General features: G+C 48.3%; 2 protein-coding genes across 2 annotated transcripts in view; one reads left to right on the top strand and one right to left on the bottom strand.

Moving 5' to 3' along the window:
* Positions 1–1,802, bottom strand: part of Ndufa8 (NADH:ubiquinone oxidoreductase subunit A8) — a 14,988-nt gene extending 13,186 nt beyond the window's left edge. The window contains exon 1 of the mRNA XM_005345972.2: positions 1,648–1,802. Coding sequence (XP_005346029.2) covers positions 1,648–1,698 — 51 coding nt within the window. The 5' untranslated portion in view covers positions 1,699–1,802. The remainder of the gene's footprint in view (positions 1–1,647) is intronic.
* Positions 1,803–1,834: 32 nt separating this feature from the next.
* The window catches only part of Morn5 (MORN repeat containing 5), a 29,012-nt gene continuing 19,405 nt past the window's right edge, over positions 1,835–11,441 (top strand). The window contains exons 1-4 of the mRNA XM_005345973.1: positions 1,835–2,033; positions 5,208–5,355; positions 7,365–7,476; positions 9,461–9,592. Of these exons, the coding sequence (XP_005346030.1) occupies positions 1,987–2,033; positions 5,208–5,355; positions 7,365–7,476; positions 9,461–9,592 (439 nt within the window). The 5' untranslated portion in view covers positions 1,835–1,986. The remainder of the gene's footprint in view (positions 2,034–5,207; positions 5,356–7,364; positions 7,477–9,460; positions 9,593–11,441) is intronic.

The raw sequence follows: 11,441 nt of genomic DNA, 5'->3' as shown, positions 1-11,441 counted from the left end.
TGGACACATGGATTCCAGGATCCACTTCCCGTCCCTGCTTCCCCAGCTCCTTACTTTATTCACTTCCTTCTTCCACTACTCAGTTTTTCTCTCCATCCCTACCCATAAAACACCAGATTTCAAATGCTGTGTTTTACAATAAGCTAACATGTGCTTTCTCCATCCTTTTTATGTTTCATAGAGAACTGTTCATAGAGACGCCTCATCCTGCTAGCAGAACACCCTTGTTTACAAGTGCTAACCGCTACTCAAAGCGACCAAGAATTTAGGTCTAGAACTCAGAATCAATATCAAATCCTATTTTCTCCTTAACCCAGTCCTGCCTGTCCCTCATATATTTAATCATATGTGTCTTATCTTTTATTGCACTTTAGTTATTTGCATGATCATATAAATTAATAGTTCTAACTTTAAAGAAAAATGTATTAAAAGCTCCTGCATGAAATGTTTGCTGAGCCAACTAAAAATCTAACAAAAAAAAAAACATGTCAACTCATGTTTAACCAGTTTTAGGATGGGATAAGGATAAAAAGCTGGCTCATGGGAACATCCCTTGTCACTTCTTAGTAAATGTCACTCATACCATGAGTACAGCTAGTAGCTCTTCATTTGAGGAAAATGACAGCTGCCCCCTTCACAGGTTGTCAAGAGCGTACAGGAAGTGCTGTGGGAAAACATTTGACAGTGCCTTCTGTGGAATTCTCAGCATTTAATTTTTAGCCTTGCCGGTCTATTTATTTTATCAAATCCTGCCATGGCAGTCTTCTGCCTTAACACATCCACCCTTTCCCATCATCTCACAGGATCAAATCCAAACTGCTCTGGCCTGGTTAGTGACTCCTCCGGAGGCTCAGCCCACCACTAACACTAGGCTGACACCAAACATCTCTGGCTTTCTCCACTCTAGCATAGTTTAGCTGAGCTTTCCCTGCACAGGCTTCAAAACAGATCTGGATCCCCGTTCCACCGGTTCCACACACAGTCTCTGTGACCTTGGGCAGATCACTCCTACTGTTGGGGCCCTACTTCTGTACTTCAAGAAAGATGAGTTATATCTTACCTTACTGTGTGTCCCAAGTAATTAGCAACTTGGCCTGAAGAAGTGGCTTGGTCGTGTTTGCCATAATTACAATAACACATCACCTGTACTTCAGTTTCCACAGCACCAGCTGCACTGTGCTGTCCAGTCTTTACCTGTCTCCTTATCAAACTAGAAACTACCAAAGAAGGGCACTGTCCCTTACTTTCATATCTGCATGTGCACATAACAAATATTTAAATGTCTCTAGAAGAAGTAAATGCTTTAAGTGCGTCCTGTTACCAAAGACCCTGACCCACGCCAGCCTCACTGTCCAACACACACGCTGCCGCGGCCCCCAGGCCTCTGCACCGAGATTCTGACAGACTTGGTGGAAGGTGAGCACCTGGGAAGGCATACTCGCCTCATGCGGAGGTACAGCAAGGGACTAGGTAATATCAGAGAGTGTCACCCCGATTCACAGGAGGAGATTCACAGGTGGGGGCCTGGGTGTTTGGAGACACGGCGGAAAGTGATCTTGCAGGTCGCAGAGGCCGGGACCGAGCGCGGGCCAGCTTGGCAGCAGCTGCAACCCAGGGCCTCCCGCCTGCCCTCAGGGCGAACCTCACCTCCTCTACTTTCAGCTCTTCCACAGTGGGCAGCTCCACTATCCCGGGCATGACGGCGGCAGCCCCGACCCTGATCAGGTGCCCTCAGCCGCGTCGCCCGTCTCCTTCAATTCCCCTTTGGGTCTCCCAGGTTGCCCTGTACCATTTGCGCATGCGTCTCCAGCGGTGCGCAGGCGCAATACTCTGCCGCTGCTGGAGTAGACGTGTGTACGCCATTTCAGGAAGTCAAGCGGGGTTGAGGGGCGGGGCTTCGTTTAAACTCCGCCCACACCTCCTGGTTGTTATAGTAACACTGAGGGCGCTGAAGTTGTTTTGTCTCGCTAGACTCTAGCCGCTGACATGCAGTACACCGGGAGCAAATATATCGGGTCATACATAAACGGGAGGTAAGGTTCCATTCGTCCGTGTGTCCACTCCCGGGCTGGAGAAAGGCAGCTGCCTTTTGCTTTCTGCCCGGGACTTTGAGCCAAGCATTTTCAAACGTTTGTGCTACTAACATGCTCATGTACACATGTCTAATAAGCCACATAGGTGGGATTCATTCAATTTATTGTGTGATGTGTGTGCGTGTCCCAGCACCCACATGGTGACTCACGGCCATCTGTAACCAAAGTTCCTCTTCTGGCCTCTGTGGGTACCAGGCACAAACTTGGTGCACATACAAACATGTAGGCAAAACACTCATACACATTAAAAAATAAAAATAAAATTTTTTAAAAATGACTTTTTAAAAAAGGAAAACAGGAACCTGGACTACAAGAGCTGGTTCCAGGACAACTGGGGTTCTTACACAGAGAAACCCTGTCTCAAAAAAAAAAAAAATGAAAAATAGGAAATGCTATTCAGCAAATGCCAAATATAAGCCCTGCCCTCAAAAAGCTCATGCAGACATGAGGGCAAGTAAGCCCGACACAGTACAAGTAATCAAGGTCAGCACTGTGGGCATGAGAAGCCGAGGACCCAGTGTGGCTAGCAGCTCCAGATGAAGAAAGTGGAATATTTTTCAGAGCTGGAGAGCCTGAGGCTGGGGGGAAGTATATTGACAGATAAGTGCTAGTTGTTGGGGTGTAAATCACTCCATGGGGCTGTGGAGATGGAGAGATGAAGGGCCTGATTTGGGAGGGTCTGTGTACACAGGCTAGAGGAACTGCAGGGTGTTGTGAGTTTGAGGCTGCAGGAGCGATGGTCTAGCCGGCCATAGGGATGGTTTCCTAGAGAAAGTGGTGATAATTCATATGGGTGATAACTCAGATCTTCAATCAGCTCTGCAAGGGAGAGGGTAAAGGACTCGAGACTCTTGTCTGACCCTTCGGAAGGTGGCAAAGATGCTGGGTGTACAACACTTCCACAACAGTGATCTAGTTCAGGCTGATCTCGCACGTACATGGTTGAACTTAGGCAAAACAAGCAGCTTACTCACTCTTAGGAATACAAGGCTAAGAAGCGATGGGGTAAGTATTTCTACCCATTTCTGTGTCTAAACCACATCACGTCTTCCCACCTGGCCTTGCTACAGCAGAAGTTTTGTCAGGTGGAAATGAAGGAAACCAGGAAACCCACACACATCTTTATGATGTGCTCTGCACGTAAAGTCAGTGAGACAGACAGATACCGACAGAAGGCCAGAATTCCACACACTTTCACCTGTCTGTACTGCACCAGCCACCCCTGCTCATCCCAAGCAATGAGGTCTTTTTGGTACTACTGTAGTCACAGTACTGAAACCCAGACCTGACAGGAGCCTCTCGATTGCCCACAACCCCACAAGAAGAAGTCATTGACTTGCTGGTCTTCTTTTCGTAGTTTTGCCATGTACTCTGCCTGAATCTTGGTTTTTGGCAACAGTCATCCTTGGGGCTGCTTAGATCCAGCATGTAATGCGAGAAACAGCACTGAGAGAACCCAGCCTTCCCCTAGAGGTGGACCTCGATTTCCTCATCAGAAGGCAGAGCTAATGAACGCCCCGAGGGGATTCAAGGGATACTTAACAGTATGCATACAGATGTTGTTTTCACGGGGAGATAATGGCAGGGGGAGGGGGCTCTTTTCTTTCTTGGTCTGAGAGGAGGCAATTTATTTTTAGGGTTTAAATGCCTGGAATCACTTCTTATATAGAATAAATTAATACTTAATATTTGGTTTAGGTAGACTTCCCATTGCTGGTGGGAAGATAACATTGGACAAGTGCTCTGAAAGAGCTTGACATTTTCTTAAAAAGTAAGACAGGCATTTGACTCCTAGGTATTAGCCTGATAAATGGAAATACACGCCCATACAAAGGCATACTTGTGGGTGCTCCAACAGCCTTATATAACTGAGACTGTAATAAGCAGAAACTGGAATCAACGCAAACGTCCTCCAACATGTGAATGAGCAAACAATGTGGTATATCCATTCACTGGACAAGCACACACAGTGAGAATGCTGGTTCACACAGCAGTAACATGAATAGATCTCAGAAGAATTATATTGCGTGAAGGAAGTCCCCCCTCCCAAAAAGGAGCACATAGTATATGATTTTTATATAAAATTATAGGAAGTGAAGATGAATTCATGGTCACAGAAAATTGATGAGTATTTGCTTAAGGATGAGGAATGGAAAGAACGAATAAGAAAGATTAAAGAAGATTATGCAGCAGCTGGGGGTGGGGGATATATTAATTATATTAACTATGATGATGGTTTCCAGGATATGTGTCAAGACTCATAAGCTATACACTTTAAGTTTGTGTATAGTTTTGCATATCAATTATGCTTCATAAATAAAACTGTTTTAACAAAACATTAGAATTCATGATTTGCTTGTACCATATCTAAATATAAAAATAAAAAACCCGGTATAGTGGCTTATACCTACAATCTCAGCATTTGAGAGGCTGAGGCAGGAGGATTGACATGGCTTCAAGGCCAGTCTGATCTACATGAGTTCCAGGTCAGCATCGGCTAGAGAGTGAATCCCTGTTGATAAATAAATAAATAAATAAATAAATAAATAAATAAATAAATAAATAAATGAATGTAGGGCCTCTGACCTCATGGTCATGATTTTCCTGAAAGTGCTGCACAGTTGAGTTCTAGATGATTCTACTTGAGAACACAGAGAAGAAGAAAGACCTTCTACATTTTGTAATAGCCACCATACCTCATAGAGATTTCCATTTGACAAATGAAAAAGGTAAGGTAAGGTGCAGAGTGATTTCTGTAGCTGGCCCAAGCTAACATTTGACAGAGCAAGGATTTGCTTAGTGGGCAAGACTGAACTGGTCATGGTGGACTCAGAATCAGCTGCCTGAGCCGCTGGTCTCTGCAGTTTCTGCTGTGTATCTCTGACACCGTCCACAGCCCTCTCTGGACCTAGCAAGGCCAGCAGTGAACAGCATCAACTCCAGGACAGTCTGCAGCGGCAGGGAGGATGACAGAGCAAAGGCTGCGCATCTTAAACAACTTTTTTTTGGGGGGGGGGGGTTGATGAAAACAAAGCCCCACAAAAGCTCTGCCAGAATCGTGATGAATGACACCTAAGGATGGAGAGAGTGACTGTCCCCCCCATGTCCTTACAGGATGGAGGGCAATGCAGAGTACATCCTCCCTACTGAGACAAGATATGTTGGGGACATGAAGGATGGCATGTTCCATGGAGAAGGAACCCTGTTCTTTCCCAGTGGGAGCCGATTCGACGCCACCTGGGAGAAAGGATTGGTGGTGAAGGTGACCAGCTGGGGCTTCGGGAAGGGTCTCAGGCAGGAAGAGCCCCCCCACCTGCCGTAGCCTCTTAGCCTCCCTACCTGTTGTTGCCTCTTTCCGTTCTCTCCTCCCTCCATCCTGCTGTGCCATTTACAGTCTGCTCTCTTGCCAGTGACTCTCTATCTCTGAAATGTGTGCTCCTCAGTGTGTGTGTGTGTGTGTGTGTGTGTGTGTGTGTGTGTGTGTGGCTTTCAACACAGGGTTTTTCTGCATGTCCCTGGCTGTCCTGGAGCTCACTGTATAGACTAGGCTGGCCTTGAACTCACAGATCTGCTTGCCTTTGCTTCCAGAGGGCCGGGATTAAAGTGTGCACCGCCACTGCCCAGTCTATGCTCCCCAGCCTTGAACTAACAACAGTCAGCTTGGCTATGTACTGCTGCCGTGGCGGATTACCCCTCAGCTGACCATGTTAAGTCAGCCTCAATATACCATTGTAGGGCTCTCGGGACTGGAAGCCTAAACAGGGCCAGCAGGCCAACCCCAGGAGAGAATCTCTTCCCTCACATGTTTTTCTACCTTCTAGAAGCTGCCTGCGTTTCTCGACTCAGGCCCAGGTATCACTCCAGTCTCTGCTTACAGCTCCAAGTCACTTCTTGTCCCCCTGCTCCTGTCTTCTCATCCTCTCCCCTGGCCCTGTCTACCTCTCTCTTGTAAGGACTCTCACATTGAGAGGTTCTAGAAGAGGTCTCTTTAAAATTGTGCAAGGTAACACATTCACAAGTTCCAGCAGGTCTGGTCAGCTTTGGGGGTAGGGTGGGACGGCGTAGCTTAGCCGCCCACAATGGTGCTCACTGTAGAGGGAGAAGTGTGCATTCTCAGCCATCTCCTGACACACAGCACCACCTCTGCTACATCATCTAATCCAAAGGTTCTCATCTTGGGGTTTATAGGTAGAACTTAGGGATCAGTGGACCCCTGATTTATGCACACACAAAAGCCTCTGTGAATATGGAACTATATTTTTCTGCGGGGAAATGAACTGAGTCATTTGAGTTTCCCTGAGTGTTTGCTGGGCCTGACGCATGACCTAAATAAAGGTTAAGAAATGCTTCTTCTTTTATAGCTTGGAGACTCTAAGCCTCAGGAAGGGGATGTGACTTACCCAAGGTCACACAGTGAACAAACAGTATTGTGGGAATTTCCACCCATGTTTCCTGAGGCCTAGGCTGATGTGCTCTTTACATCCTGAGGTTGCCTTTAGCTCTGAAGCAGCAAGAACAGAATGCACACATCTGGGCAGGAGGCTGTGGCTCCTGGCTCTGGCTTTTCCAGCTACAATAATAATACAAGGAAAAACAGCATGTGCAAGTGTTCCTTTGTGGGTAGTAGAGCACTCGGAGGAGGGTGATCAGGAGGGCACGGCAGACAGACAGAGTCTGGCTCATGAGATAATGGAAGCCAGGCCACAGTGTATCCTCTGAAAGCTGGAGGCTCAGAGAAAGCCAGAGCTGGAGTTCTTGTCCAAACTGAAATCAGAGACTCTCGAGAGGCAGAGGCCAGGTGTGCTGATGACCAAGGCCAAGATGAAATGGGCATCCCAGGACAGCTGAGAGCAAGTGGTCCTTCCTCTGCCCCATCTTCTGATCAGGTCTTTAACAGTGCCCATCTGTATGGGCGAGGGTGATCTCTGTACTCAGTCTGTCAACTCAAATGCTAATCTCTTTGGAAAACACACACCCCTCCCAGATAAGCTTGGCACATACCTATCTCACCAAATTCCCAGCCACCCCTGTTAGAGGGATACTGTCATCCTAATCCTATCAATGAGGAACCTGGTCAGAGGCTAGTCCACCTGCCCAGCTCCATGCAGTCACCATGATTTCTGCATCATACATAGGCTGGGTGCAGTACCTCTGTCTCCCCTAATCTTCACAACCATGGCCATTGTGACAGCTGTCACTTCATTCCTGAGGCAGTGAAAAGCCAACTGTTTCCTTGGTAACAAGGCTTTGGTCTCCTCTGGTTCCTTCCAGGGCAAGTACACCTTTGCTGATGGGCTGCAGTATGAGGACAGACATTGGCACTACTGCGACAGTTATGACCGGAGATTCCACACCGAGATCTGCTATGGCCTGAAGCCCTCAGGTAGCACACCCACAGCGAGAGGGTTGAAGGCACCTGAAATGAATGTCTGGTCCCCACTGAACCTTCCTGAGGAGAAGATGGATGTAGCAGGCTCAGGAAAGCCACAGGACCCAGTCCTCACATCTCAGGCCCCTGGGCTGGCCAAGGGGAGGAGACCAAGGAACCCCACTTCTCTGTGCCTCAGCTTTCCCCATCCAAGTCAGGGAAGCAGTGTTTTCTGCCTTACAAGTCCATTGCCAATAAGAAAATTTGTACCTGGAATGGTGCTTTGCATGCATGTCGGGTGTATGGCACACGACAGCTGTCATGCTAAAAATATGTAAGCATTACAGCACAAGAGGGTGGGAAAGGGGGACACAGGTCAACGGGACATGTGCTCTGTGGGCTGGGTCCCTCCAGTCCCTGTCTTCTCTTAGACTGTTTAGGGTGCCCCATTTGGTCACTCTTCCCTGCCCTGCCTCACAGGGGAGAAAATCGAGAGCATCTCTAAGATGGCAACTCGACTGAGGCGTTCAGCAATCATTGCCAATACACATGTATATTGGTCAGGGTCAAGTGTATAATTAGACAACATTCAAGCATTGCTTTTGTGTGATGCAGATATGCAAGCACGGCATGGTGGGCATTCAACTTTCTGCTCAGAGAAAGGGAAATTCAGGACTTAATATTAAAAAGAACATTCCAGCATCCCTCTTTACTCCAGTCATGGCATTCCAAGACTTAAAATGTCTGTATGCCCCTTCCTTCCTGGGGAAGTGCCCCTGACTTAGGGATCAGACTCAGACCCACTCCTTTCCTCATGTGTCACTTAGTACCCAGGGCCCAGAGCCTGGCAGCTTCCTAGCTACCTTGCACTGGGCCTGTTACTCAGCCTCTGATGTGAGTTCCCTCTGTAAGAAGGGGCTACTCTGAGGATTACCTGAGACAGGAGGGGCCAAATGTCTAGTACACAAGAAACAATGGATGGAACCACTGATGTGGGATTCCCCTCTGTATGCTGTGAACCATTGATTAATGAATAAAGCTGCTTTGGCCTGTGTCAGAGCAGGATAGAGCTAGGCAGGAAAACTAAACTGAATGCTGGGAATAAGAAGACAGAGTCAGAGAGATGCCATGTAGCTGCTGAAGGAGATAGATGCCCACAAACCTTACTAGTAAACCATGAGCCTCGTGGTAAAATACAAAATAATAGAAATGGGTTAATTTAAGACATAAGAGCTAGCTAGCAATGTGCTTAAGTGATTGGCCAAGCAGTGTTGTAATGAATACAGTGTCTGTGTGACTATTTCGGGTCTGGGGGGCTGGGACAAACAAGCAGACTCTGCCTACAGTACCACTGTGGCTATTTCGGAGAAAGCCCAGGTGCAGACCTCTGTTTGCCCTTTCCTGGTGACCTCCCTCTCTAGGTTCTGTTCTTAGGTTTCCTGGAGTGTGGCCAGGGGTTCACACCTGTGGCCTCTGTTCTGCTTGTGGTCAAGGGTTCATACCGGCCCTGCGTGTGATCAAGGGTTCACACCTATGGCCTCTGTCCTGTGATCAAGGGTTCACACCCATGGCCTCTGTCCTGAGTGTGATCAAGGGTTCACACCCGTGGCCTCTGTCCTGTGTGTGGTCAAGGGTTTACACCTGTAGCCTCTGTCCTGAATGTGGTCAAGGGTTCACATCTATGGCCTCTGTCCACACACTGGCTAGCCCTCTTGAATCTACTCTCCTGGCCATCTCTGACTCACCCCCGGGTTTCTCTGACTTCAGAACTTTATCATGGTGGCCCAGGAAATGGATGAGGATGATATCAGAGAAGGCAAGGGTCCAGCTCCCAAGGCCCTGCTCACTGCCCCATTTTCAAATGCTTCCTGGGCCCTGTTCCTGATGACTTTGCTCCTGGCCCTGCAAAAGTAGCCTTTGGTCCCACGGCCACATGAACAACAGCTGGGGGTGCACATGACCTTGGTGATATACTACCTGTCCTTTGTGCCTCCTTAAGGTATCTCTCAGCTCACCAACATGGACCCACCTAGAAAAATCCCCATTGGCTGCTATGACTGTGGCGATGGCTTCTACAACCCCAGGACCAGAGTCATCAAGGATTACCGTAACCGCTTTCTGAGAAATGCAGGTAGGTGTATGCTGACACGGCGGACGTGCTTTCTCTTCACCTGCAGGGATAACAGCACACATGTGCATGCATGTGTGTGAGTATATTAAGAAAGAGATGAATATGGTCATCTGGATGTCCCCTTGACCTCAAAGCTGGCAGGTCTGTGTCCGGCCAGAGTAAGAGCACGGAAGTGTGTGCTGATAGAGTAAGGCTCTTCTTTCTGTAAGCGTCCCTTCATTAGCATTAGTAGACTCCTGCTGGGTTCTAGATGCCATGCTTGGCACTGGGTATAGCAGAGAGAAGCTACATCCCAGCCCCTTCCTGCTGGAGCTGATGCTCCCATAGGCAGTAGAGAAAACGACAGATAACTGATTGCATCATGGAGCAGGCCATCAGAAGGAAGACATGGCCCTAGAGTGGAAAGGTGGGGGCACCATGAAGGAGTAGTTTAGGGTCCCTAGTCCAGAACCAAGGTACCAGAGGTTTTGAGAAGAACATGGCATCTCAGCCGGCACCTAGGAATTGACCCTGGACATGGGAAGGAGCTTGTCAGTCAGTGGAAAAGCACAGGCATGGCCAAAGACCAGTGACTCCGTGTAGTCCAGGAAAGCTGGCTGGCTGGCTGGCCCCTCGGCTAGCTGGTGCATACAGAACTTCATTTTAGTGAGAGACCCCAAGGCTGATAAGACTTCACAGTGATCTAACTCTCAGGAGGCAGTGTACAAATAAAAATATGAGTGTTTCCTATAATTCATGGAGTCACAGTTGTCTTCCTGGGGTCATAGTCCCACTATAGTACTGATAGCTATGTCCTTCTCAAAGACGTGCAAACATCTGTAGACATGCACGCATGTACACACACACACACACACACAGAGAGGGGGGGGAGGGAGAGGTGTATATACTTTTAAGGGATTTGCAGTCTGTGGAGAAGCTCTCTGTGTGAGGAAATATCTAGTAGACCAGAATGGCTCCACAGCAATGAACAGCATCCCCTTCCCACAGGGACATCACTCAGTCAGTGGGGATGCAGAATGTTGCCAATAGGGCTGGCATGAGAGCCAGGGAAGCATCTGCTGATCCCAAGGCTGGAATCCAGAACTGCTTTGAAAAGAGCATACGGAATGCTGAGATCCAGGGCTCAGCGACTCCCCTTCTTGTGGGGACACTGTGCCTCAGGACCAAGTGAGCCAGTGCTAAACAGCGTGACTTCCCCAAGGGCCTATCGAAGGATCGAAGGCTAGTGTCCCTCTCACGTTTATTTCAGCTGTAAATGCCTATTTCTGTCGCCATTTGCTTAATGGTCACAGGGTCTATGTGAAAGGAACTCTCACCTCCACTTGCATTCAGGACTTGTCAAGAAAATAGGAAGAAGTAGCTGTCGGGAGCTTGGCTAAAAGGCTAGCACCAAGAAAGCACCAATGGAACATGGAGACAACAGAGAAAGTCACACATGGAGCAGCCCCACCTCTGGGCCTAGGGCAAAGGGCAACAGTGGGGGTCACAGGAAGTGAGTGGAGGTACTAAGGAACTCTGAGAAGAGGGCATTGTCAGGCTGCAGCTGAGCTCCAAGCGGGCACTGCCCATTGGAGTCTGTGAGGAGTGCAATGATGCTGTTTCTGGAAGTGAAGGAAAAAAATGACATTGGGCGGGAAATGCCACTTCTAAGAAATGTTAGCGTGAACAGCAAACAAAACAGAAAGGAACCAGAGAACTGGCTGGCAAAGTGCAAACGTGCCCTGCTGCCGTGCCCGCCCCCACTACACTGAGCAGAGAGTGAATGTACCTCCACTGCTGTGCCCCCCACTACACTGAGCAGAGTGTGAATGTACCTCCACTGCTGTGCCCCCCACTACACTGAGCAGAG

Source organism: Microtus ochrogaster, chromosome 4 (assembly GCF_000317375.1).
Source record: "Microtus ochrogaster isolate Prairie Vole_2 chromosome 4, MicOch1.0, whole genome shotgun sequence".
Taxonomy (NCBI): domain Eukaryota; kingdom Metazoa; phylum Chordata; class Mammalia; order Rodentia; family Cricetidae; genus Microtus; species Microtus ochrogaster.
This window is presented reverse-complemented; position numbering and strand designations above follow the sequence as displayed.